This window comes from Balearica regulorum, chromosome 24, assembly GCF_011004875.1.
Source record: "Balearica regulorum gibbericeps isolate bBalReg1 chromosome 24, bBalReg1.pri, whole genome shotgun sequence".
In the NCBI taxonomy this organism is placed as follows: Eukaryota; Metazoa; Chordata; class Aves; order Gruiformes; family Gruidae; genus Balearica; species Balearica regulorum.
The window spans coordinates 1,976,866-2,003,912 of NC_046207.1; the positions used below are offsets into that span (position 1 = coordinate 1,976,866).

General features: G+C 53.0%; 2 protein-coding genes across 3 annotated transcripts; one reads left to right on the top strand and one right to left on the bottom strand.

The window, feature by feature from the left end:
- Positions 1–1,011: 1,011 nt before the first annotated feature.
- CCDC43 (coiled-coil domain containing 43) lies at positions 1,012–12,238 on the bottom strand. The gene is made up of 5 exons (XM_075774907.1): positions 11,779–12,238; positions 6,510–6,597; positions 4,399–4,534; positions 3,688–3,746; positions 1,012–2,471 (listed from the first exon to the last, which is right to left on the bottom strand). The coding sequence occupies exons 1-5, from the start codon at positions 11,953–11,955 to the stop codon at positions 2,284–2,286; spliced, it is 648 nt and encodes a 215-aa protein (XP_075631022.1). The 5' UTR covers positions 11,956–12,238; the 3' UTR covers positions 1,012–2,283.
- DBF4B (DBF4B-CDC7 kinase regulatory subunit) lies at positions 12,210–25,075 on the top strand. 2 transcript variants are annotated; one of them, XM_075774905.1, is made up of 11 exons: positions 12,210–12,435; positions 14,724–14,915; positions 15,938–15,988; positions 16,626–16,695; positions 17,631–17,701; positions 18,288–18,324; positions 20,315–20,360; positions 21,242–21,358; positions 21,591–21,717; positions 22,448–22,557; positions 23,126–25,075. In XM_075774905.1, the coding sequence occupies exons 1-11, from the start codon at positions 12,325–12,327 to the stop codon at positions 24,519–24,521; spliced, it is 2,328 nt and encodes a 775-aa protein (XP_075631020.1). In that variant the 5' UTR covers positions 12,210–12,324; the 3' UTR covers positions 24,522–25,075. The 2 variants fall into 2 exon arrangements, with proteins under 2 accessions (XP_075631020.1, XP_075631021.1); XM_075774906.1 differs by having other exon boundaries at positions 20,318–20,360.
- The last annotated feature ends 1,972 nt before the right edge of the window (positions 25,076–27,047 follow it).

Sequence of the window (27,047 nt, forward strand, 5' to 3'; positions counted from 1 at the left end):
CACCCTCAGAGGGAAGAAGTTTTTCCTCGTGTTGAGATGGAACTGCCTGTGTTCCAATTTGTGCCCGTTGCCCCTTGTCCTGTCGCTGGGCACCACTGAGCAGAGTCTGGCCCCCTCCTCTAGACACCTGCCCGTTAGATATTTATGTATATTGATGAGATTCCCCCCTCAGTCTTCTCCAGGCTAACCAGCCCCAGCTCTCCCAGCCTTTCCTTGTACGAGAGACACTTGTTCCCTCATCATCCTCTATTGACTGTATACATCTTGGCGCATATTTGCTATGTAGTTCTTTGTTCTTCCGTTGGCTCTTGAGCTCGGTAACTGGCAGAGGGGGTTCAATCCCCGCACCGAGTAAAGGCAGCTGTTTCCTCTGGGCCTTTACACCCAAAGGAGCTGTAACGGGCTCTGGTGTGCCAGTGTCCGTGCCCTGGGAAGCTCCAGCCCTCGGCTTTCCACATGGAAGCGGAGGTTTGGGAAATTCAGCTCTTGGTGCCCAGCTTAGGAATGTGGGGAAAAACCAGGACTCCTACTGCCTGCTGCTGCCAGAGCAACTGGAGGGGAAGCGTCAGATGGTCCCGGGGAACCGGCAGCTCCCTCCAACCCACGTGTGGCCAGGGCTGCATCAGGCACAGGTGCCACGGCCCAGCGCCCTTGCCCAGCCTCACGCCCAAGGGGTGTGCAAAGGGCGAGAGCCGGCCTGCAGTGCCGTGCTGTGACACCTGCCCCCCCGTCCCGCTGCAGTCCCGCACACCAGCAGCGGCGTGAAACACCCCAAAATGCAACACTGCAGCCAGGATGTACCACAGGCCGGGGAAGGAAGCCAGCCCCGGGGACAGGAACAGCCCGTTCACAGCCCTGCAAGGCCCTAGGGAAGAGGTGGAGGGAGGTGCTGCAGCACAAACAACCCCAGAAGTACTGCTGCTGGGTAAGGGGACACCCAGGACAGGCCTGAGGGAGTCCCCACCGCACCGCCAGGCACCGCAACGCTCACTCAGACAGAGAGGAACCTGCTTGTTGGCCAACCAGTTTTATTTTCAAGTCCAAAGATAAAGCAGGTAGATACACTCGCAGCAGCTAGCTAAACAGGAGGCGCGACCCTTTAGTCAGGCCGGTGCTGAAAGCAGGCGATGGGGACAGGCACCCACAGCAGCCGCCTGCTGCCAGGGGCACACCTTGCTGGTGGCCAGACAGAGCAGCACAGGGGCGAGCCATACCCGTTCCTCCCCCAAATGCGCTGCAGGTCCTCCTTCACACTCCGTTTACAGAAATTAGTGTTCTCTCCAGAGGTGGCTGAGACCATCACAAAAAAGGCTGGAAACAGCAGGTAACGAGCCCTTTGGGGGCAAGAGAAGCCTTCCCGCCCCCGCAGGCGGCTCCTGATCACAGCTGTGCCCAGTGAGAGCAACCAACCTGCAAACCCTGCGCGCCCACATCGCTTACAGCCGCTCAGCCCACATTAAAGCATTCGTCCTGGCAACTGCCACAGAAGTAACAGTTGACATTCACCCACACAAAACATCGGGGAGCACCATTTTCCAGCTACCGGCATAAAGTCTTAAAACAGCATAAGGGCTTGACCCATTTGCTACCTCTCTGGCTGATGCTCGAATCAGTGCGGCATTTCCCTTACTGTGAGCCCACGGGTGATGCAGACTCATAGCTGCAACTCATCTATATTTCATACCGTTTCCTCTCCCTCGCTGCAGAACAGCGCTTCCCCTCGCCGAGGTCAGCTCCAAACCCTGTGCCCCCAGCTCAGCCAGAACGAAGACGTAGCATTGTTCTTGGCAGCATAAATACATCTATTTGCAAATACATTTTTCAAGGCTAGTGTAAAATTCACATTCGCCCTGCAGCAGCAAGTCCTTAATTACACGTCAGAAAGGGGCTCTGCTCCGCTCTCAAATCGTAACACGCTGTTGCTGCAAACCAAGGCCGACAGGACACAGCCCTCTCCTACATCTTGTTTTGCTTTGCTTGAAGTGGTTAGAAGTAAAAATAATTGATCAATTTAAAACACGGACATAATCACTTCACCGTTCTTTGGTACGGACATTGGCCACAATAACCGACTTGGACATTTGACACCACAAGCACATGGCACACCGAGTTTAAGAGGTGCTTGAAATTTCTTTTCTGCTATGTAAAAAAAAAAAAAAAAAAAAAAAAATGCTTTCAAAGAACCACTCGCCAGCCACGTGCCCAGAATTTCTGCTGCTTTTTAAACACACACCATATTCGTAATTAATTTTATCCCTTGAGAGTCCAACTGGCAAACCCTAGCTATCGCTTCCGCTCGCCTTTTTGTGTCCTTTTCTTCTCCTTCTCCTTCCGCTCCTGCTTGGCTAGCTTATCCTTCTCTCGCTGGAGTTTATCTTGCTCTTTTTTCTTCTGGAACTCATCTCGCAGCAGCTCCCGTTCCAGCTTCCTGGCATTCACCACATCCTCCACGTTTGTGTTTCGGAACAGCGCTGGTGGGGCATTAAGGGCAGACAACGCTGCGGCTGAAGCCACACAGCTTCCACTCTGCAGCCGTGTTTTGGAGCTCTGAACTAGACTCTGGCTGGTGGATTCTACCTCCCCCTTCACCTTCCAACTGCCCCTTCTGCTTCCTCACCAAGCGGCAAGGAAATTGGGAATGAGGAATGGAGAAAGAAAAAGGAATCTCTGCTTGTTTTTCCAAATGGAAGAGTCATGCAGAATACACGCACACTCCCTAGAAAAGGATTTTTTCCGAGAAAAATCACGCTGCCTACAGGTTCCTAAGACTGATATGTAAAAAAAATTGTAAAACCTCTATAAGCCTAAGAGGAAGAAAAATAGCACGTCAGGGTACAGCTTCCTCAAGCGGATTCACTACAGCTGTGCATATGACACGTACGTTTTTCCATACATGTACATGTATGTACACATAGATATCTGTGATTAGAGCCGAGAGCCCAGGATGGAGCAGCGAGTACAAGGCTCTCCCGGTAGCTCCCAAACGGTCCCAGCGACAATCCCGTGTCCTCTCCTGCAGCGAATGGTGGCAAACGCTTTGGGAAGAGCACTGGAAAGAGCGAGCAGGTGTCTCCTCCGCTGCCTCTTCCTCCTCGCCATCAGTAATGTAGGGACAAGAATAATTTAGGTTTTGCTTTTTAATTCTGTGCTAAAACCCGCTTCCATCTTATACCTGCCAGCTGGTGAGCTCAAGGAATGTCCCAAATATTGTGTTGAGAACCATGCGGGATACTTGGTCCTTGTTCACCATCAAAGTTCAGCTGCAGCACAGCCTTACAAGTTTCACAGTAGTTTTGTTTCTGTCACACTTTTAATAAATCCTGACATGATTTACCTCTCTGGACACCAGTTATCATTAAGGTGATGTTCTGGGACAATTATCCTTATTAATAGCATATTCTGTGACATTTCAGAGAGGGTGGAAGAGGAAAGAAAGGAACAGAGGAGAGAAAAGAGAAGGACAGGACCAGTCTCAGCTGCGCACACAAGGCAGGGAGCAGACGGACCTCTAACTTTCATTACGAGCAAGATCAGGCTACACGTAAAGAAAAATGAATTGCCAAACTCAAAAGGTGACCCTAAAGAAACAGGGTGTATTGACATGGATAAGGAAGAATGGGAAACTCACTGTGGAAGCTGCCTTCCTTCCAAAGAGCCTGGGTCACCAAGAATTCATTCAAAGGATACATTTTTCTGATCCAATATTTACGGCTGTTGCAGTCGATCCATCCTGTTCATCCTCGCCAGTGAGAGAATTAAGGAAATACGGGCATCAGTGACGAACTTGTGCCTCTATACAGTCACACTTAACTCAAAACACATCAAATAACAATTTTATCAAGCCAGGAGGAAGAAGCTGAAAATTAATACAGACAAAGGCCCAGGCAAGCACAAACCCCCACGTTCAGCTCCCTCCTGCTGCTCAAGCACCAGGTATTCAACTTTGCTCTTCAAGGAAGAACTTGTTCTTTGGCACTATGAAGAGTTAAGTTTAAACCCTCCCACCCCACACATACTCTCTCTAAAGAGGATCTTTTCAGCAGATTTCTCATCAGAAAGCAAGAGATAAATTCAATACATTAACTACTGGGCACAGAGTTACTGGGAGGCAATTCACTCCCGCAACACACCTGGACTTGGCAAACCTCACCCGGCCAAGCACGCGTCAGTGGGGAGCGTGCAAACGGCAGAGAAACACACTCAAAGGAGCATCTGGTTGCGGCATTCCACAAACCAGGAGCGTCCTTGCTTTTTGCCATGGAAGTTATTTTATCGTGGAGAAGGAAGATTGAAAAGTTTCTCCGGTTCTCCCCACTAGACACGGCAAAGCTGGACAGGCGTTTTTAGGAGATTTTAATAAACACTGTCCTGCAAAGCAGTGGGTCAGGAAAAGGATATTCCTCCTCATCCGTCACATTGGCATACTGGGCCAGGAGGGCAGCTTTCCTCTGCTTCTCTTCCTGGGAGACCTCCTTTGGCTTCACCACGATCTTGGCCTGCTTCTCCATCATGCTGGCGATGGCTTGGATCTCGTCTGGCAAGGAGAGGAGGCAGAGCGTCAGTTAGTCCCTGCAGCCGCGGCAGCCAGTCCCAGTCCCCAAAAGGCACCATCCCGGGCTGTGTCCTGTCTGCAGGGAGGCAGCTGTCCCCGGGGGCAAATGCACCGAGATAAAGGGAGAAGTCTCACCGAAAAATACCCCCCGCCCTCCTCCCAGGGTCACTAGCGGTGCTGTCAACCCCCAGCGTGCAGCGAACGGCTGCTTTTGGGAATTCCATCTCAGACTTGAGAGGGCAAGAGCTGCTGAAGAGCCACCGGGGATGCGTCTGATGCGGTGCTGTGACACCAGCTTCTTCTCGTGAGGAGGAATTCCCCCGTACTGTGCGCAGCCACGACCACACGCCATTTTTCCTAGTGCGAGGTAAGTTTCACGATGAAACTTTGAAATCAGTAAGACACTGGCTAATGAAAATCCACTTTATTCCAAATTGCATTTCTCTAAAGGGAGACTTTAACACTGAAGTTCTGCTGCCCATTTCGTAAAATGGCATTTGGGATTTGACACCAATTTTTCTTTTTTAGTTTGTTAATAATTTATCCTCAGCATTCTGTTATTCTAAGTAGATACTGATTTCACTGCCGATTTATCCTTATACAGAATCATAGTGAAATAATTAAACCTTTGCGTTTCTAACAACCTAGAAGGACACACACCGCTACCTTCCTTCTGTGACAAGAAAAATCCCTGTGGGTAACCAACGGTCTGAGCACTAGGAGCCTGGCAGCAACTCCAGCAATTCCAACCACTTGTCCCCAAAAGAGGGATTTGTTTTATTTAACGCACAGAACAGCGTAACGTTTCCCTGTCCCCAGCCAAAGGCGAGGTTAGGCCGAGGGCAGGCTTCAACGAATTTTTGGGGAAAGCCACTGAACTGCTGCAAGGTTCAGCTGCCTCGTCCGTAAAGATAGTAGTGAAACACGGATTGAGACGAGAAAAGCACTATGTCAACGCAGGCCTTGCGATCAGGACTTACTGGGAGAGCTACTTGTAGAATGACATCAGCCAGTGACAATATTGTTTGCAACCAGAACCAACACAAAAATTGTGAAGCCAACAAAAAGCAGGATTTAGCCAAAAGGGACGTTACATTGTCACGGGCTGCGGTGAGGTCCGTGCAGTTGGAAGATCACTAATTGATCCATGCAATATGCTTAAACCAACAAAACCTTTCCAGCATCTGACTTCATTGTACTCAATGACCAGAGCAAGCCCCCCCTCATGAACAAGAATGAGACAGAGGTCTTCGCTCCTGAGCCAACGGCTGAAGACAAGGGATGGATGTGGAGAGGGGACACAGAAACTCTGGGGCTGTACACATGACTGGGAAAGGAGCAGCATTACAACAGCAGCAGCAGCCTCGCAGAGCTTCAACCCAAAAGGATTTATGGAAAAATTTAAAAAAAAAAAAAAAAAAAAAAGACAGTTGTAAGAGAAGATTTTGAAAGAGGAAAATAAGGATGCTCTCTTGCGGCGTACTGGGACCTTCTCCTGGGGTGAGCAGCAGCAGAAGGGACAGCACAGCTCTCCGTCGGTGCAGTAAAAAACCACTTGCTTCCCAAACTAGCGTCAACTGAAGTAGCACAGGCGTGTTATACCATAACTGCACCAGTTAATGGAGAGAAAGCCCTAGGTGTTTCGTGAAAGGAAATTCTAAAAATCCTACAGGAAAAAAAAAAAAAAACAGCTTTTGCTCTGCAGGATTACAAACCCAAAGAGCAGCAGAATGCCAGGGACAGCCAGAAGTGAAACTGCTCATCCTCATTTCATATTTCAAGGGAAAAAAAAAACCAGTAAATAAGCAGCAGTGACACTGAGAAGCAAGTCAGATCTGCAAACGTATTAGCACCATTGGTTTTAACTCCTAACAGGACGAACACACGGTTCTCATCTTGGTAAGGCCCTGCAAATTACTCATACCACGAGGAAAGGCACGCCGAGCAGCGACACTACCTTCTTTTTTCTCTTTGGTGTCAACAATCTGAGATTCAGACCACTTCTCGACTACTTCCCTGCAAACATCGTTTAAGAGATCTTCTTCCTAGTAAGGGAAAAGAGACTTCTCAGTCTTGGAGCAAAGTTGGTCTGCTTTAAACAAGCATGAATCAGATACAAAAAGAATCTGAACACCCAGTGATAAGCTCAAGCGATACAGCTTTTCACACAAAATCCATTCATTAAACACACACGGGACTTTGGTTAACCCAGGATGATGGGAGTCATGCGGTGCACTTACTCATTGACACAGCTCAGGACTACAGATAGCCTCGACCCGCTACGCAAACACAAGGCGTGGAGGCTGCCATCCCACAGCTCCGCACCACGTCACCGCAGTGGTTTGCTTTTCACACGATACAGTGCTAAATCCCCGCTGGTTTCCCAGCGGCTGGCTCTCTGGGTGCACCAACCTTACCAACACCAACAAACGGTCATCGGGGTGTCTTCACTCTACAAATCTACCACCCAGCATTGTATCCCTTCTTGAGCAAGGCTGTGGAGACGCTACTCCACGGCCACCTCCAAGCCAATCTCACTAAAGCAAATAAATTAGACTGGATAAAACATGGGTCAGGGCCGGTATGAAGCTGAAACCGCTTTGGTGGCACTGACAGACCGTCTCCTCCCACCAGCGAGGATATTCTTGTCCCCCCTTGACCTGCTCCAGCATCAAACACGAGCTCGAGGTGGCAGTGGAATGCATTCACACTGTTGTTCATCACTGAGGAAGACTTTAAAACGCAGGGAGAAAGGAAACACACCCAGCCAGCAGCAGGACGGTATTCCCATCACCAGATCCTTGCCTTGTGGAGCTCCACCGTTACCAGCTCTCTCCCCGGTGCCTACATACAGCTTCTCGGGGACTGATCAACACCGTAATTCAAGTTCCCGCAGCAGACAGGCGACACACTACACTACCACATCTCAGCACGCGCAGTCACAGCCTTGCTGCGAGGATTGCCCAATACGCGAGTTCAGGTTACAGAAGCTGAATCCAGGCAATAAACGCAATCCTGATGAAAAAGAAAAGTGTTTTGAAGAGTTACAGCCAGGAGCACTTCACTGGGAAGACGTGTGTACAGCGGGGAGGAAGTTTCAGTATTTTTTTTGTTTATTTTGCTCATTAACACTAAATCAGGTTTACCCACAGCTTAGGGAAAACCAGCAGCAGAGAGGCAGAGGGGCTTGAGGAGAGCTAATACCAAACAGAGATAACCTGGCCAGGGACACCTGAGGAACGAGCTGGCTGGGACGAAGACATCCCCTTCCCCTGCACCTTGGCAGCTCCGGGCCGTGCACTGCAGGTGTCAGCACGCGGGCCTGATCCGGCACGGCCTGCGAGTCCTTGCGGTCACTCTGCCCTCCTGGGGCAGCAGCACTGCACTCAGGTGGGGACAAATCAGGCAGCAAAGCAACGATGACCTCTTACTGGAGCTCTTCTGCCCACCCTGACCATCGCCTACCCTGCCTATGCCAAAAGCTAGCCCGAGAGGCAGAAAACCTGCTAAACCCCGCCTGGAAAACCATTTCTTATAAAGGTGCATAAGAACCAGACCTGCGCCGTCTGCTCCTTTCCTCACCTTGCACAGCCAGTGTTCTCCAAAGAAAGACATGATGCTGGTTTAGAGGTCAGTAAATACAGAGAAAAATTAAACATGGAAAATATGTGCAGTCATTGGCATTTTGCAGATGAGCACATCTAACCCCTGCACACAGACTTCCCACCGCAGAGTTCACGATCCTCATCTTGAAAACCTGGGCACTAGTACCTAACAACACTCACTTTCAAGCTCCAGGACAGACCATCACTGAAAACATAACGCATCCAGTGGAGCAAAGCTCGCCCGCACGAGGGACAGCAAAAAAGTTGACTTCTCCTCAACTATGGGACAGATGAGGAGATAAAAACATAGACAAAAATCTGCCCATCTTTCGCTCCAATACAAATAAAGAACTACTTGGAATGAAATCCTCCCACCCCGAGCCTACAACAGCTGAGCACAAAATTCTGCATGAACAGGCAGACGGCAGGAGAACCGACACACAGCGACGCCATCGCACAGAACAGCCGAGCACTGAGACCATGAGCACAGTTCAGGGCCGGAACAACAGAACGAGGTCCCCAGCTGGGGAGGAGACTCTACAAAGACAAACACGCGGGATACTCAAGGCCGTGACTGAGGAGGTGATCTGCAAACAGGGAAACAGCAGAAGGACAAAGGGGTTGCGATTCGCACCAGTACCAGGCTCCATTTTAAGAAGTCACCATGCCCTTAGCCAGAGTAGATCCAGAGGCCAGGATGACGCTGCTAAGGTTCGGAGTAAGAACGGGTGGTTTAGGTCTGGAAGAAGCCACTGACCCCACTCCCACTGGGAGATGACACCAAGATCCTCACAGGAACACACGCTGGATGAGCAGACCAGCAACAAGGACAATGTGCCCAGAAACACCATTTCACGTGCCAGTCAGAGGGGACCCTTCCAGCCCTCAGAGGCACAGTGAGTCATGGAAAATAACGAAAATCAGCATGGTTCAAGGACACAGAAGACATGAAAGTTTTTAAGTGCCAGAAACACTCATAGTAAAGAGATCCTCCTCGATGGACGGGCTCCCCAAGTGCAGGAATACTGGCTCACTGGAATCAACGCTGGGAAAACGATGAGCAACTTCATACTAAGCCAGGAGAGAAGGCTGGGAGAGAGACATTCCCTGGATGTCAGTACGGAGGAGGAAGAAAATCAAGGCAAGTGATGATAAAGGACTGGCAGTAAGTGGGAAGGAAAAAGAGCGGCACAAGACTAACAACAACAGCAGAGACCTGCGCAGCCTTCTAATGAGGGTTTGAGCAGTAAGAAACAAATCGGGTATTTGTGTACCGGTGGAGGCAGGCCTACACGGTGAGAACACCAAAGTGAGTTCTAGTGATCCCAGAAACGATGGAAAAACAGCCATGGAGCTGGAGAAAGGGAGAAATGAAAGACCGAGATGACAGTGTGCAAACAGACACGAACGAAGCAACAGCAAAACAGCTCGATGGGGCAGCCTGGGCGAAACTCAACCGTTACGGAAGCAAAGGGACGTCCTGCCACGCAGTGCGGGCCGTTTGCTGCGGCACCTTCCATCTCACTGCTGTCTGGATGGAGACCGCTGCGCCTCCGGGAGCCTCGCTCCCCACGTACCAGAGCAAACACCGGTGGCGGAGTTCAGAGAGCTGAGGACGCAACAACCAGATATCTTCATCTAGTGTTCCCCAAAGAAAGAAATGATGTTGGTTTAGAGGTCAGTAAATACAGAGAAAAATTAACTATGGAAAATACAAGTGATCTGGACTCTGGTTTAAAGAGAAGAATGGAACAGAAATAGATCTCGGTTCTAAGTTTCTTGATTTGAAGCAGTTATGTCTGAATAAACTCAGGGAACATGACATTGTCAGGACTGAGGAACCACAGACACAAGTGCAGAGGTCACCTGAAATTTGTTTTCATGAAGGTTGTCAAAAACAAACAAGAAAAAACATAACCTGGAATGTGTGAATAGATTTGGCAAGAAAGGCCCCAAATTAACCAAATAAAAGATGGTTTCAAAATTCAATACAGAAATAAGCACAGAGTCTACAAATAAAGAAAAAACGCACTGACTAAAAAAAGTAATTAAAAAGTCTGAGAGTTCAAGAGGCAAAAGTTCTACAAAAACTGCAGAAAGATCAAACTTGAGTTCAAACTCGCAAATGAAGCAAAAGTCAGCTGTGACCGTGACACAAAGAAGAAAATAAACAAACAGGGCTGTGGTGCAACATGTACGGGATAAAGACGGCCCAGAACTCACAAACATGAAAACCCCACACCGTTCTCAAATGGGGCGGCAGCACACGAGGAGGGTAACGCGGCACTAAAGGGAAACAGGGCAACAGCAGAGCCCGCTGTGGGACAAGGGATGGCCACCGCACCACCACGGCGAAACGCGAGGCTCACCCCAGGCCTGGTCTGGGACCAGATGTGGGCTCTGCCTTTGGTGATGAAATGAAAAAGTCTAGTAATTACAGGCAAGTTAATTAATCTCAGCTAATTTAGAACAGCTTTTTCCAAAGACGTTTTGCTCTGCCCCTAACGCTGGCAGGATGCACGGTTTGCTTCTCCGATTATTTTAGTCACAAACCCATGCTGGAACAGTTACGCTTCTTTTAGAAGCTACCTTACTGCCCGTGCCCCAGGGTGGGGAAGGGATGGCGGAGGCAGCGAAGATTTAAAATGGCACGCAGTCGGTGAATGGAAGGAACTGCATGATATAGTTACCTACGATAGCAAAAAGCTCGCTGTAACGACCAGGTCCCTTTGGGTTTTGTGCTCCTATACAGACGTTCCAGGAGTAAATCAGCGACAGCCATTGAGCAGCCTGTTATTCAACAGCAGCACATGCTCACTGTTTAATGCTTTACACTAGAAAACATCCATTTATGCAACATCCTGAGATACAGATACTGTAAAAACCATAGAGCCCCCACAGGAGATGACTATTGAAGAGGAAACTTTTTCTGCGCTCTCCTAACTGCCTCCCGGAGCTCTGGGGGGAGGGAGGCAGGCACTGCCCGTCCCGAGAGCCCCAGCCTCTGCCCAGCACGGCGGGCAGCGCAGCTCCCGTCTGTCCCGGCTGGGAGCCGGACTCCAGCTCCAGCCCGATCCGAGGGCCCGACTCCTGGCAGAGAACGCCGCGCCGTGAGGGACCATCGCTGCGTTACCCTAAAAGATTCGTCGTTACAGATCAGCTCTCAGACAGCCCGCGGGCCCGACCCGAAGCCCCCCCCGCCTCCTCCGCACGAACCGAGCGCGGCCCTTCCCTCCCCCCCCAGCGAACACCCCGCTCCGCAGCGGCTGCCGAAGTTTCCATCAGCCCCAAAACCAGCACAAACCCCCCCCACCCCAACAAACAAAAACCCCAAATAAAGTGCAACCCCCCGCAGGGCCCAGACAGGCCCCCGGAGGCGCTGGGGACCCCCCGGGGAAGGCGGTTTCCCACCCGAGGGCCTCAGGGGGGCGATGCCCGTGTGGCCCCAGCGGGCCCCCACACCAGCCCCCCACGGAGCCTCCGGGCCGCGGGGAGACGGAAAGCTCAGCGGCGCGGAGCGGGCGGCGATACCCGCCGGAACCCGCCCTTCAGCCCGGGAGGCTCGTCCCGTCCCGTCCCGTCCCGCCCGGCCGCCGGTGAGAGGAACCCCCCGCCCCTCACCAGACAGGCGGCCAGGACACCGCGCAGCGCCTCCAGCCGCTCCTCGTCGCTCTCCTCCTCGCGGAGCAGCCCCTGGATGTAGGCACCGTAGACGGCTCGGTCGAGGCCCAACGCCTCCAGCCGCCCCGCCAGCCAGGCCGAGAAACCACCCTCCGCCTCCCCGCCGGGCGCCGCCATCTTGGAGCGCCGCCACCGCCGCGCATGCGCACGCGGCCGCCCGCGGGGAGAGCGAAGAGGGCGCGACGGTGGCCGCGCAGGACAGACTTGTGGCGGTGCCGGCGGGGGAGCGGCAGCGCCGAAGGAATCAACCCGCCCCGTGCCCGCGGCCGGGGAGCGGCGGTTCCCAGCGGGACGACTCGCCGGTACCTGTGGCTTCGCCCCGCTGCCGCCGAGCGGCCCCGCTCCTTCCCCTCAGGAGCGGCGAACACGCTGCGCCGGCTTCGCGGGCCAGCGGCGTGTCTCTGCGCGGCCGCCGTAGCGCCGCCGTTAGGGGCGGGGCGGGCGGGAATTTAAGCGGCGGCGGCGCCTCCTCCCCGCCCGGGTGTCATGGCGGGTCCCGCCGCCCCGCGGCCTCTCCGCGGGAAGTCCTTCTACCTCGACCTGCCGAGCGGGCGGAGCGCGCGGGAGCTGGCGGAGGCCATACGGCGCCTCGGCGGGGTGAGCGGCGGCCCCCGGCTCCCCCCCCCCCCCCCCATCCCTCCCGGGGCCGGCGGTGACCGGGGGGCTGGGGCGGCTCCGCCTCTGTTCTCTCTCCATTTCTCTGTCTGCTTTTTTTTTTTTTTTTTTTGTTTTTGTTTTAAACTGGCTTCCTTATTCTCCCGGTTGCTCCCGGTGTTGGTTTGACACCGTAACCCATCCACCCCGCTCCCCTTCCCGGTGGGCCTCGCCTGGCAGCCGGGGAGCCCCTCGGGGAAGGCGGCCGCCGGCCGTGGCCTGCCGCTCTCCTGCCCTCGCTGCTGGCTCTTCCCGGCCCCCTCCCGTGGCGTCGGGCAGCGCGGTCCTGTTCCCGGGGGCACCTCCCGGGCATGGGGGCACCTCCCGGGCAGCGGTGATGGTGGTTTGGCGATGGGAGCGCCTTGCAGTGGGCGCTGACTGGTGCCCTGGTGATGGGAGCGCCTTCTGGCTGGTGGGAACTGGTTCCCCTCATCGCCTGTGGCGGCTTCATTTTTTAGGGAAGTTGTGAGACTTCCAAATGTTTCCTGGAGTTTGACACAGGGTAAAGTAGGGTAACTCCAGCCGAGTCGCTTTTGTCATGTAGCTGTGTGCTTTTGTCGTGGCTTTCGCAGAACAGCCATCTGGGCCCTGCCCCCTGTGAAGCTGCTGTGTGGGTGGGTTCCTGTGGCGTTCTTTGTGGCCTCCCCGGATTCCCTCGGTGTTGATATTGCTCACCGATTCCTTATATCCTCTCCCAAGACCCTTTGAAAAGTAGCATCACCTCAGTCACCGGGGCTGGAGCTGGGCAGGGGTTGTACCCGGCAGCTGGTTGTTATCTGTCTCATCTTTCAGTTTCCTTATGGCTCTTCAGTTTGGTTCTGATAGTTGTTAGTGTTTGTTTTCAGACTGTTTAATCGCTGAGACATATTCTCACGTGTACCCTGAAACCTCCTGAAGTCCTTCGATGTTACACACAGGTGTAAAATCATCATTTAGCTCTTGTCAGTGCTGTGCCTGCTGCCAGGATCACATGTTGGCTGTAGAGACATGTGGGGAAGCTAACTTAGACTGTTTTCTCCCGCTTTTTTAATCACACCTTCATGTCGAGCTTGTCGATTCCTTGGATGTGCCATCAACGCTCAGGGACGCTCTCCTTCTCATAGCGTCTGATTTAGCTGTGCATCCTCAAGTCTGAGAAGCACTTGCTCCCAGCAGTCATTTCTCTGCGTAGCAGCCGCACTACTTGAAAATAATTTCAGCCTTCTGATTGTTCCTCTAGCTTCTCATCGGGCATCGTCTCAGGTTATTTCCCTCTCTGAAATGTGGTCCACTGGGAGTGGAGTTCTCATTCATTACTCCTGTGGAGATACTGAATTCATCTGTAAAGCAGCTCTCCAATAGTAATACCCAAACCCAGGCCCTGTGTGTTGTTCAGGGCCAAGTTAAGGGCATCTTATGACCTTGGACTTCCATGTGGTATCTTGAACTTAGCCTTGACGTAGGTGTGGTGACACCCCAGAGCATTATTTGGACGGGAAGATTTTGTTCTGTGGTTACAGCCTCCTTGATCTCCCGTAACACGAGTCACCGTTGCAGGGCAGCCTGCAGCGTCACTCCTGGCACTTCACACGGGTGGATCTGGGATCTGGATCCACAGGGATTCTGTAATGCAGCAGAACTGGTTTGTTCAGCAGCCGCAACTTCAGACTGCTCAGATCTTTGTCTTCCTGTGGGCTTCGTACCTGTGCGTTGGTGCCCCAACTGTCTGCCTTCTGCTGAGTTTTTGATAAGCCTGCTGTTAGTGTCTCAAACTTCGAGTTTCCACCTCTTTCTCAGACTTCAGCTTCTGTGCAAAGGGGTGTGTGTGTTGTTCTGTGTGGAGCTGCTTGTCCCAGCTGTTCACTTTCTACTTTATTGTGCTAAAATGTGTTCTATTTTCCTGAGAACAGAGCTCTTCCTCACTGATTCATGATATCCAGGGCCTTTTTCTCAGCTATTGCTTTTTTTCTGAAACCATTGCTTGAGGAGTAGATAATAGTCATAGAAGTCTCAGTCTGAAGGCTGTGATGATAATTTGCAGCCTATCTCTAGGGCATGTGTTCCCTGCACATCATGGGATCTCCTCCCCTTCTGGGAGACAGCAGTAAGGAGTGGAAGAAGGACCTACTTGTAGAGATGAGAACTTTTTCAGTACTGTGTGTGTGGTTAAGCTAAAGGCAGCAGTTCTTGCTTAGCAGGACTCTTTCAGCTCAGAGTTGGGTGGTTTCAGAGCTGCTCTGTTCTGTCTGCAGGTGACTGAAAGTTTCCTAAGCAAAGAAGTCAGCTACGTGGTTTCCAGCAGCAAAGAAGCCAAACGAGACAAAGCCAGGACTCAGACTGAGAAGTGGAGCAATGTAACTTCAGAAGATGCAAAAGCCACGAGCCCCGTGCCTTCTACCTCCAAAGGGAACCACACCAGACCTCACCAGAAGCCACCAGACACTGTAAGAGCTATAAAGGTTTAGGCCACCTCAAAGTTTGGCCCAAGGGATCTATAAAATAGAACCTGAGACCAGTGTTGGAAGGTAAAGGTGTACCTGCCCTGAGCAAATATGTTGTGCAGGTTTTTTCCCCCCTGGTCTGGCCACTCATATTAATACTAAATTCCTTGTGTCTGTGTATCTTTGTCTGCTCAAATGTGTATGACAGCTTTGAGCTAGTAACAGAAGGGTATCTACTCAAATGGCAGAGGAAATGGAGGGCTTGGTTGGCTTCCTGACAGAGCGGGCAACCTGTCCTGGTGCAGCGGTGTGTCTGGAAAAGCCAGAGAAATGTAGACAAGATCAAAGCATTGCAGGCCATGGGGGTGTGCTCCCAGACACAGGTAGGGCAAGGGCAGCTTGCAGGAAGGGATTGCTCTAGGTCCTGTTCACCCTGTCGGGGCTGGGATTTCTGGTCAGTAGTGCTTGTGGCCAAAGCTCCAACGTCCTGTGCTGAATGCTGGTATCTGCTGGAAGCTGTGACTGGGGAGAGCCTCCTACCCCAGTCTAGGCCCCGGGTGTCTCTGCCAGCTGGATCTGGGCTGATGTTGGGGGTTTCACTCAAGGTGTTTGTTCCCCTTGCTCACGGCAGTACCCATTTGTCTCAGAGTGCTTAACCTATTTGCTGAAATCATTGGCTTGCAAATGAGACTGTTCCCAGGATGTTCTTAACCCCTGCCAGCCTGTTGGGATGTGGCAGGCAGAGTTTCCGAGCTAAGTTGCTGCTTCCTCTTGGCTCGCTCTGAATATTCACTGCTGTTCAATAAAAGCCAAGCCTTGGCTGAACAGCTGCTTAGCGTAGATCCAACGGGTGCCTCTGTGGTTTGCATTCCCTGGAAATGCTAATCCTGCTGTCTTTGAGGCGAAGTCTTGGCCAGACTCTTCTCCCAGCAGAGAGCGGGTATCGCTAGAAATCATTCTTACTGGGCAGCCACGCTGCCCTCAGCTCTTTGCTTTAACGTGATACTTGGCTTCTTTCTCTGCAGGCCCTGATCAGCAGGGGAAAGGAGCTGCTGCAGAAGGCCATGAAGAATCAGGTGAGCAGCGTGTGGAAGGGCTTGTCCTTAGCTGGGTATGTTTGGAGTACTGCTGAGCAGCGCGGAACCAGTGCCAGTTGCTTCTCCAGAGCCCCTGCCTGCTGAAGGGAGCAGATTCTGGGGCTGGTAAAGGTATGAAGCAGCTGCTGGTGGCTCTGCAGAATACAGTGCAGTGCTCCTGGGCGCTGTTCTTCAGAGTGGTGTCATCCATCCATGTTAGTTCTTCTAAGGCCTGTCCCAGTGATCTGGGTGCTCAACACAAGAGAATTATTAACACAAGACCCATTGTTAGATGAATTTTTAGCCAAGAAAGAACTAAAGCCGTGTAGCTGGGGCAGAGGGCTCCCCTGCAGTTCTTTTGCTGATATGACAAGTGGCCAAAAGAATTTCAGTGCCCACTTAATCCCTGCTATAGCATGAGCTTTTAAAAATTTGACCTAGATGTGACTGTTAATTTGGGGTAGATAAAGCATGAGTTCAAACCTTTTCTGCTGTGCTCTGATTTTAACAACAGCTATGCAATGGTCTGTCAACCAGGCAACAGGAAAATCTCTCTAAACTAGATTTAGAGCTGCGTGTGCTCACACAGCCATCCCTGCTTTGAGCCGTACCTTGCCAAACCTCTCTGTTTGTACAGGACACCTGCAGTGGCAGCAGTATCCTCGCCAACGCTCGCCTGTGGGGAGTCCAGATCCTGCACATGGATGGTATCCTTCTCTGTAGGGTGAAATTTAGCTCTTGGTAATCAGGAATTTTTGAGGCAGGTGGAGCAGAAGTGAGGTAGTGAGCATGGTACAGAAGGAAGAAATTGCAAGCAATGCCGATGCTTGACTGGTGCTGTCCTGGCCATGGCTAGCTAGGTCTGCCCTTCAAAAACCAGATTATCTTGTATGTATAGAACATGCTACTGTCACGTTTCCGATAGCAAACACTGAGTATGTTGTAATATACTAAAGCTGTAATATTAGAAAATGTTAATAGCTTGGTCAATACATTAATTTGCTCCAAAAAGACCATTTTTACTAATTGACCTGGAAGTACAGATCACGATAACAGCAGGATTTGGTCATTTTTAATTAGGAAGGGCTGATGTTTGAGGACCTATGCTGGAAGGCGCTTCCCGTCTCAGTGACGAATGGGGAGGGGGTGACGGGAAAGACAGATGGTGAAACTCTGATTCCAATAATAGCTCTGGAGTAAAAGGTTCCTGAGTGTCCGATGACAGTGACATACAGCCGTGGCTGAGCTTGTCTGGATGCGTGATGGAGGCAGCCGCTGCTAGTACATGTTCCTGAGCAGCCAGCTCTTCTGAACCGCAGCAGTGCTGCAAGCCTGTCAGGGCTTTCAGATGTCAGGGTCTGCAAAATTCCTAACAGTGTCTCGTTTCTGCAGAGCCTTAAAGCCAGCCTCCAGCTCTGCTAAAGAGCAAAACAGGGTGCTGCCCCTCAAAACACTTTTTCTTGGCTTCTCCCTGGGCAAATTAACTGTGTAGTGGTGATGGTCTGCCAGGCGATGGCAGGCTCAGGCGCTGCGTGCTTGTCCCTGGTGCGGATGAGGAGTTAGACTTGTGCCGCAGTCGGTGGAGGGGAACAGCTCGCCTTCTTTTGTTGAGCCGTGGCTCTTTGACATCCCACCTCCACAGAAATGTTGTCGTACGCTCAACAGCTGCTGCGTGCCATCTCAGGAGCGAGGAAACGGTGCCAGAAGACAGAGGTAACTGACCCACCTCCAGCCCAATTTGAGGTGCTCGGGATCCCTCGGTAGCTCTAAGCAATCCTTCTAGCTCCCCTAGTGCTACTGGGCTAGTAAGCGTCGTGATCTCCGAGGTTTTCATCCAACACTGGGTAATCTGGTGCTTCTGTTTATTGATGGAGATGGCAAAATTCTTTGAATTTTGGCTTTTATAAAGTGGGGGTAAAACCAGATGAAAATTAGGTGGCTGTTAGTTATCAACATCATCTGTAGTGCAGCTTAATACTGTTCTTTGACTTGTAAGGGGCTAAGGGTAAAACAAAGATCAAATGTGGCTAGTACACTGGCTTTCTGAAGTAATTTTTAATGCATTGGAGAGGTCAGTGTGAAGATCAGAGTGGCAGCCTGTATGCTGTATTTAAATAACTCTAGGTAACTTGGGAGACAAAATATCGGGGGAGGTGATAGAGTCTCTGATGCAGGAGACCTGCACCACTCTGAAGTGGTGGGTGAGACTGCTGTGATCTTGCTTTGCTGCTCTGGGATCAGTAATTACAGTTCTGCCTGTGCTGGCTCCCATACTAAATATGTCACTTTTTTCCTTTAGGCAAAATGCCTTCCATCCGGATCAAAAATTCACAAAGGTAGGCCCAGAAGTTGTGCTCCTATTTACGCTTAGATGCGGAGCTGCTTGAAGAAGCCTCATTTAGAATTTGAAAATCAGTCTGAAACGTCAGCAATCGAAACTACACCAACTGTTAAGGCAGTTTCTCTTCAATGGGTTTTGTAACTCCTTGTCTGAGCCTGGCTGCGGCCTCCCGATACGGCTGAGGATGTTACGCATTCCATTTCAGGCAGTTGTGGGGTTTTTTAATAGCCCATAAACTGTTTGTAGTGCAGCTCCCAGAATCCTGAGGCCCCTGAGAGCTGCTCTGCTGGCACTGCATGTTGAATCCACCAGCTTAAATGAAGTTTTGAAGAATAATGCATCCTACAGAGGAGAGCGTGTTCCTCACAACCCACTCACTTCTGTTAGGCTGAAATGTACTGCTGAGACACCGATCTAGGGATAACGCTTCCAAAGGAGGAGGGGGGGAAACCAGGTTCTCATCTGCAATTAGACAAGAGCCAATTGTGGTACTGAGATTGGCACCGGTGACGTAAGTTAATTTGTGACTTGTTTGACTTCGCTCGTCAGAGGGCGAATGCTCAGTAATATCTCAGAGCAGACTCCAACCTGGATTCTGTATGTGACACTTGGAAGATTATTTTCCAGTTTTGGGAGGGGAAGCTGGTGAAAAAAGGCTTGAAAAGCTGTTGGGTAAGGCAGATTGGTCTGCTGCAAGCTCAGAGCTCTTCCCTGTGGCATGCTCTGAACCCTGCCTGGGGACTTGCGGTGACAGCTGAACCATTTGTCACTGTTCAGCACTCTGCCATAGAGCTGGGGACCCGCACACCAGGCAGTCTTATCTGGGCCCTGAACGTGGCCTTGCTTTCAGAAGCGTTAAGCATTTGGCAGCATTTACGTGGAAAAATTGATCCTGTACTTAAATAGCTACTTTAGTGACATAAGAGCACATTTGATGCAAACTCAGGGCGAGGCTCGAGGAAGTAACTGGTGAGGACGGGTGAACTCGGCCCTTGTGGAGGATGAGGTTAAAATTTCTTTGGACAAAACAGCATCGAGTGGCAGGATCACAAGAAAACACCCCCCCTCACCCTGCAGAGGCAATAAGAGAGGCACGAGAGGTTTAGTTTCAGGGTCAGACAGATGCCCCGTGGGAATACCTTGGCGTTCATTTGTTTAACCGGATCTGTACTCGGATTTCCAGGCTGAGCGTAACGTTACCACTTGTGCGTTGAAGGTCCCTGTGAGACAGGAGGGACCTGGTGTAGCCTCTTCTGCCAGCCTGGCTCTGAAAACCTTTCCCCGAATGCACTGCTGAGGCTTTCTTCTGCTCCCTTAATATGTGTTATGCCTCTGTAGGAAGCACAGCTGCTGCTTGCCCTCCTCGGGGACCAAGCCAAGGCCAGGTACTGCTCTTTGGCAGTGTTCTCCTGCCAGGCTTGGCTACACAGCATCTTGGTGTGTCTCCAGCAGCTCTTACTGCTTTGACTTGACCGTCCCAGCCTGAGACGTTCTGAACTCTGAGCTGTTATGTGAAGGGAGGAAAAAGGTGCTGGAAGTGTTGATGCAGAACTCTGTGCTTGTGCAACTGCTGCTGCAGTTTGTTTCTTACAAACTCTTCTCTCGTGCTTGGCAGCGTGTTTCGTTGAGGTTGTGTGATGGTTTTTGGGATTCCAGTCAGAATTGCAGACTTGAGGTTAGGTCACTGGCTGATGAGACTGAGTAGGCATTAAGGATGCAAGGGGCTGAGCTGGGTGGTCTTTCGAAGGTGGAAACAGTCCAGAGTGGGGCTGCCCCTCAGCTTTGGTCACCCTGCCGAATACTCTGGAGGCAAGGGCTGCTGTAGACTTACCCCGAGAGCTGTTCTGGCTGTGCTTCGCTGTCACTTAGCGTTCACACGTGTCAGGAGTACTGGTGAGCTCAGCTCTGTAGCCCAATTCTGTTGGGGAATGAATGGATAAGTAGGAAATTCGGTCAGGGCAACTTCTAACCAGCTTGCTTTCTAGCAGGAAAATTGAAGCCCCCGTTCCTGAAGGTTGAAGACCAGAGCAGGTAAATGAGGTTTTTCAAAATGTGACAGCCTAACTTTATTAAAACCCAGGGGCTTCCAGGGAGGGAATCCTTTACCTGGTTTCTTTGCATGTGGGGCAGTGAATATTCTGTCCAACGTAGAGCATGGCTTCTCAGAAGACCCTCTTCCACGCTGGGAAGTGACCCTCGCCAAGAGAGGCAAATGGAGTTTGGAGAAACAATCCAGGTGGCTCCTATGTCGGGGGAGGGGGGGAAAAAGGTGTTAAATGAGACTTGACAACAGAGTTTACTTCCTTGCTCGGATTCTGTTTGTGATCCTCGGCAGGTCACTTAATCTGCCTGAGCCCTCTGAAATGAGGAAAGGGATTGAAACGCATGAGGTCAGGGCCTGTAACTTGATTACAGCATTCAGCACAAGGGGATCTGATCTATGTGGTGTTTCTAACAACTCTGTAACTCTAACGGTATCCAGAGTGCCAATTAATTATTCTGAAGGCAACATTTAAGGCAGCTGCAGAGTCAAACACTACGTTTTACACGCTGCATGCCATAAAGTGTGAAGAGATGTGGTCTGGGAACCAAAACCTTCCCGTGCTGCTGCGTAGCTGCAAATACTGCCCTGGCTGCTGCTGATCTGCCTCAGGGGCAGAAGGTGGGTTTTTAACTGAGCAGGCAAGCCTGCCTTCTGTCCAAAACATGCCCCCACCAGTGCCGTGACTGGGAATCGGGTTTAGTGCTTCCAGTGAGCAATGGGAGATCTCTGGAACAGCCAAACGGAAGGACAGCAATGGGCAGTATCTCAGCACAAGGGAGATGGCACCTTGAGCCCCTGTGAGGGAGGGATAGCTCTGCAACCATGCTATCGCTGCCAGGAGTCTGATGTCCTGATCTGCTGCTTTCAGGCAATTCCGACCCTTCCATCACCAGTTCAAAAGCTTCCCCGACCTGAACTTCTTGGCACCCAAAACCTCCAGCCCGTTTGAGCCACTGAAAAGCCTCTCGAATTCTTGCAGAGCCAGGTAGGTTCTGTAGCTCCTGTGCAAGTTTTCAACCCAACTCTCCTGGTAACTGCTGCCCTGCTGGTTCCTGGGATCTAGAGGACCCCTTGCCTTCCGGACACGGGCAAAGGAGCCCTGTTCTGGGTCCAACAGCTCAAAGGCAGCACGGCCTCCCCGGCCCTTCTGCAGGCAGCTGGGTACCTGCTGGTGCTGCTGAGTGAGGGCAGGGAAGATCTTTGCTGTTACCTTGCAGGGGTGCGGAGGGCTGTCCGATGCGCAGCGACGGGGAGAAGAGCCCCCGATCCACACCGGTCACTGTGCCAAAGAAAAAGAGGGGATTTTGTGAGTGCTGTCAAGAGACTTTTGAAGAGCTGCAGAAGGTAAAGGCTCCCTGGGGACCTGGTTCCTTGCAAAAGTTACGAGGGTCACTCAGCAGCTTCGTTCATCATGTCGTGTTATCACTGCGAACAATTTTGGAAGGAAGGCAGATCGCTATGCGTACAGCCTGTATGGTGTCTAGCGGGATCAGCCTCGTAGCTGAAAGCCGTAGCGTATCTGCGCTCTGGGCTGGGCAAACAATGGTTTTGAAGACTGGAGCGTGACACGCTCATCTCTGAGGCTAGGAGAGCCTCAAGGATCATCCCGTTACCTGATCTGTAAGGTGGGAAGCCTGTTCCACAGCAGTTGGGGGGCACAGGCTGATTAAAAAAGGTGGGAAGAGGTTTTTTATTTCCTGGAAGAGGTTTTTTTTTTTTTAATCTCATGGAAGATGCCAAACAATGTGGCTTTCAGAGCCCAGCCTTTAGTGGTAGACAGTAGGTATTTGGAGTCTGCATTTTCACTAGCTGCTGGGGAAAGCTGTAGGCTGCTGTTAGATACAGACACAACCTCCTCAGCAGCAGGTGTCTATGGGAACAGAATACTCGCTGTGAGCAACCCGGGGGTAACGGCGTTGCCTACGTTTCCCAAATCTGCTGCCAAACAAGGGCTCTCTCTGGTGAAAAGGCTGTTTGCCCTCCAGTCTGTTAGGCTGTGGGAAGTGGCTGTTACTGCAAATTTCCCTCCTGCGAAAGGACAAGTGTTGCTCAAAGGGCCTCTGCCACCTTCCAGCACCTCCAGAGCCCCCAGCACACGCGGTTTGCGCTGGACGACTCGCAGTACGCCCCTGTGGATCGTGTCATCTCGCAGCTCACCAACAACTTTGTGGAGCAGTCAGCCAAGTAAGTCTTTGCAAATGTGGTAAGTCCTGGAGCGAAAAAGTGGCATGGTGCCGCACGGCACGCTCGCAGGAACAGGGCCTGAGCCTTCGTGCTGGTACCGGTCCCTAGCTCGTGCCCTGTGCCAGGGAATTGGGAAGCAGGGGGCTGCGGCTGACTGCAGGACCGACCTGGCACCTGTCAAGCAAGGTTTAGGTGAGCCGTGGGAGATGTTCTTGAGTTTCTGTGGCTTCTTTGCTTCAGAGAACTCCCCATGGACTTCTAGTGCCTCTTAAACTGGAAAGGGCAGCTGGGGCCATCTCTTCCATCCCTGTCTGACACAAACCCCGCTGCTCTGCAGCGCTCCTATGCCCAGACCTTGGGCTGTTGAGAAGGCAGAGAAATCTGTCGTGCTGCCCATCTCCTCTGCCAGCAGCAGTGTCACTGTTTGCTGAGCCTCACCGGTCTAAAATTTCTTACCACCTCCTCAGCAAGGGCTTCAAAGGTCCTACACTGCAGAAAAAGCTTCACCTCGCTGAGGGGGAGGGTGTTGCTAGGCCTGCAGTGAGCATTAACTGATGGTTCTTCTCAGGGCGCCTCCATCCTGCCTGACAGATGAGCGCTTAGTGCCTCAAGCACGAGTTACTGGAGGAATTGAGATGCTGACAGCAGAGCTGGGGAAGGAAAAGGAGCAGCCTGGGCAGGGTGCTGTGGAACTGTTAATTGATGCGGAGCATGACCACGGCCTGAAGACCAAGGGGTGTTCCCCTTGCCTGCCCAGGGCTGGGGTCAGTAATCCCAGAGCAGGGGGGCTGTCGAAGAGCTGCTGTCTGGGGCTGCCTGCTGGAGCAGGACTCCCCAGAGCGAGCTGTGCTGCGTGTGGCACCACGGAGGAGCCCGCGGTGGGGGACGCGCGTTTGGGCTGGGTGCCCAGCCTGGGCTGGGGGACCTGTGTAGCGGCCGCTTGTGTTGGAGAGGCAGTTACTACTTCATCTGAACCTCAAAACCAGCAAATGCATGGGTCTGCTGGCCATCTTCCACAAGCACTGCCTGCCTCCAAGAAACGCCAGCTCTCCTCCAGGCACAGCGCCCAGGTGGGAAAGAAGCCCAGGCTGGAGCGGGGTGGTGGCCTCTCTCCGTGTAGGCAGACAGACCCAGTGGGTGGTGGGATGGGTGCGCAGGGTGCAGGACAGGTGTTGGAGCCAGGCTTACCTGGTGTGGTGGAAGCTGGCAGCTTGCCCCGAAGCACAGAACTCTCCACCAGACCTCGTAGCTCCCCCGGTTTGGACCCGCACCCACGCGGGAGCCCTGGGGACCCTGCGTCGCAGCCACGTTCCCTTGAAGCTGCGTCCGTGGGTTTTGATCCCGCAGAAGCTGCCGCAGCCAGCGCTGTCGGCGAGCGTGGCTGGAGGAGAGCGAACGTGAGTTCCCAAGGGAAGCAGCTCGGAGGGGAGAATGAAAACGCACCCGGAAATGTGAGTAGTCCTGATCTGGAGAGCACAGTGAGCACGACCAGCTGTCCCACTGGCCGGTTGCCCTCTCCAAAACTGCCTGTGGCTGAAGCCAGATGTTGCTGCTCGCTCTGTGTCAGAGCGGCAGAGAAAATAGCACCCGAACTACCTGACCTCGCGGGCCACAGCAGAGAGTGGGCTCCGTGCCCTGGGCTCCTTCAGCCTCTCCCGCACAACGCGCCGGCTGACCACGAGTTCAGCGAGAGTTCTGAGTCAGACTGGGATGTCCAGCTGCTCTCCACGCTAACGGGCGTCCAGGACGGCAGGGTTCAGTCTGTGGACAGGGACTTGCTCCAAAGGACACACGTCAACGTGAGGGACAGTGGGTACGAGTCTCAGCTCTGCTCGGTTCTGAAGCAGAAATCGGAGCTTCCCTGGGCAGGCAAAGAGGACAAGAACTGCCGGAACTGCTGCACAGAGACCAAAGGAGCCTCTTTCCCCGTATTTGAGACCTTCTTTGGCAGCTGGACTAGTTAAAGCCACCTCCTGGCTGTTCTCTGGGCCCTGAGTGGGACCTGTGACGTGGCTGGAGAGGGATTTAACGAGCCACCCTCCCTGCCAGCCCCAGGAGGTAACGGCTGAGGGCTGGAGCGAGACTGTCACTGCTCAGAGGTCTCCAGACACCGCAGGCAACCTGGGCAGCTCCTGTTGGGAACCGGCGGCCGCTGCGGTGGTTTCACTGTCCTTGGCTGCGAGAGGGGCTGGGATCCTCCAGGATCTAACACTTCCAGCCAGTAGCTTCCTCCTCAACTCCTCACTGGGCGGCTGACGCGATGGTCTCTCTGGAAGTCTCTCTTCAGTAGGAGCATGCTCTTGCCCCTCACGATTGAGAGCATGGCCCGTTCCTCCTCTCACCAAGTCCTTGGAGGTGCAGAGGCCCTGGGGCTGAGATCTGGGTTCTTCATGTGGTCTGGGTTTTTGTTGGATGTCTTTGACTACTTACAGATGTTTTAACTGGTACTAAATTGTTGGGGTTTGGTTTGGTTTTTAGCGAACTTTTAAACTGAAATAAAATGAAGGATGAGATCCTGCTCTGTCTGGTGGCCTGAAGCACAGCTAACTCAAAATTGTGTGAAATGCCCATCAGTAGAGGCTGGGTGGTGACCTGGCTGGAAGGGAGCTGGGGGTGATGGTGGGCACCAGGCTGAGCATGGGGCAGCGGTGGCTCTTCCATCACCCTGTACGTGGTTTGCCCTAGGACTCTGGTCAGCTGCTGTGGACCCGTCCCTGTAGCTGCTGGCTGTCCCTGCTGAAGGATGATCCTTGGAAGAGGTAGGAACAGGCTTGGTGCACCCACATCTTGGTGTGTGTGGTCTCCTGGAGGAGACCGTCCTCAGCTGGAGGGTAAGGATGGTTGTCCTTCCCCATGGAGGGGAAAGGGAGCCCTGATTGCTGCCTGCCTGCCCCCCTCCTAAGGCTGACCAGTGACCTACATGATGGAGGGTCCCTGGTCTTGGGGATGGTAGGACCTGCTTTGGGGACTGCTCAGGCCTTGGGTCAGATGCTCTGCTGGAGATAACGCTTGCTGGTGTAGAGCCCTCCTGTGAAGCACCCATCACTGCGATCGCTGGGAGAGGCTGGTGACCTTGCAGCCCTCCCTGGATCAGCTCTGCTGTGCTTGATGCCGCAGGTTCCTCACCCCCTTCCTGTGTCTGAGGCTAATTATGGCGTGGAGGAAGATGAAGGTCTGAGGGCAGCAGGTCGCGGCTTTGAAGCTGCTGGAGAGGGGGGTAGCGCGGCCAGGGAGACGATCGGCGTTTCCCAGAGCCTGTGCCCCCGGTGCAGCTGACAAAACCAGCGTGGGAGAAGCTTCCCCGCACGCGCGCGTGTGCCAGCCCCCGTGCACCTGGGAGAAGGGGGGGATCTGCTGTGGGGGTGCATGTGACACCCCCCCCTTCCCCCCCCCAACCTCAGCAGCTCTTCCCTGCTAAAACCAGGCTGAGATGAACCTGCCCCCCTCCATCCTGGGGATGCTGCGGGTTTCAGTTCGTTAAGGTTCTGTGAAGTGTTGATGATAACGAGGTGAGCGGCAGAGCTTGGGGAAGGAGGAGGGCTGGGGCTTATCCCCCTCCCCGACCTCAGGCACACCCCTGCCCCATCCTGCCTTCCCCCCAACACCTCTAAACCCTTCTGCCCCCCACTTTTGCACAAAAGTGATGAAAACCAAAGCGGCCGATGTTAACGAGGGTGTCAAGGTGGGTTTTGGCGTGGGCAGGGAGGGGGCCCGATGCGCCGCCGTGACTCACTACTCAAAATACTCCACGAACTTCCCGGCGAGGCCGGGCTGGCGCTTTCATGGGCGGCTTTGGGCTGCGGAGCTGGGGGCCGTGGGTGCAGGGGCTCTGGGGGAAAGGAGGGCGCTTGGAGAAGAAGGGGGTCCATGGGGAGGGGGGGATGCGCATGGTGGGGAGGGGCTGGGTGCTGGCACGTGCAGGGAATCCTTTCCCTGGGTTCATCGTGGCCGTGGGAGGTGCTGGGAGGAGGAGGAGGGGTGCGGTGTTGGCCCCAGAGATGTGGGAGCCCCCCCGGGTGCTGGCTGCTCCAGGGAGGGGGCTGGAGCCAGACCCGAGGTGGTGCAGGAGGGTTCGAGTTGGGGTGATAATGCAAAATGGGTCAAAAAGGTTTAAACGTGGGACGAATTGTCCCGGAGGATGGTGAGGGATGTGAACTGGGGCTTCGGGACCCCCAGCTTGGTCTTTTTTGGGGGGCTCCAGGGCCTTCCCAGGGTGGCTGGCCTCTGGGAGGAGCTGGGGGACCCCAAAGTGCTTTAATTCCCCCACCGCTCTGCAGCACCATGGTGGCTGAGCCGTGCCCCTCGTCCCCACCAAACGCAGGCAGGGGCTGCCCATCACCATCCGTGGGGACACCCAGCACCCGCCTGGGTACGGCCCTGAGCCCCCCGGAGCAGGGTTGGGGCCGATGGGCTCCAGGAGGTCCCTGTCCCATCTCTGCGACGGAGGGATGAGTCCTCCCCCCTGCGCTGCTCAGAGGGTCCATCGCCCC

Coding starts and splice junctions, on each gene's coding strand:
- DBF4B (XM_075774905.1), top strand. CDS start 12,325: ATGGCGGGTCCCGCCGCCCCGCGGCCTCTCCGCGGGAAGTCCTTCTAC. Junction 14,916..15,937: donor ACCAGAAGCCACCAGACACT/GTAAGAGCTATA, acceptor CTTTCTCTGCAG/GCCCTGATCAGCAGGGGAAA. Junction 21,359..21,590: donor TCGAATTCTTGCAGAGCCAG/GTAGGTTCTGTA, acceptor GTTACCTTGCAG/GGGTGCGGAGGGCTGTCCGA.
- CCDC43 (XM_075774907.1), bottom strand. CDS start 11,955: ATGGCGGCGCCCGGCGGGGAGGCGGAGGGTGGTTTCTCGGCCTGGCTG. Junction 3,747..4,398: donor AATGTGACGGATGAGGAGGA/ATATCCTTTTCC, acceptor TAATTCTCTCAC/TGGCGAGGATGAACAGGATG. Junction 2,472..3,687: donor AAATATTGGATCAGAAAAAT/GTATCCTTTGAA, acceptor ATGCCCCACCAG/CGCTGTTCCGAAACACAAAC.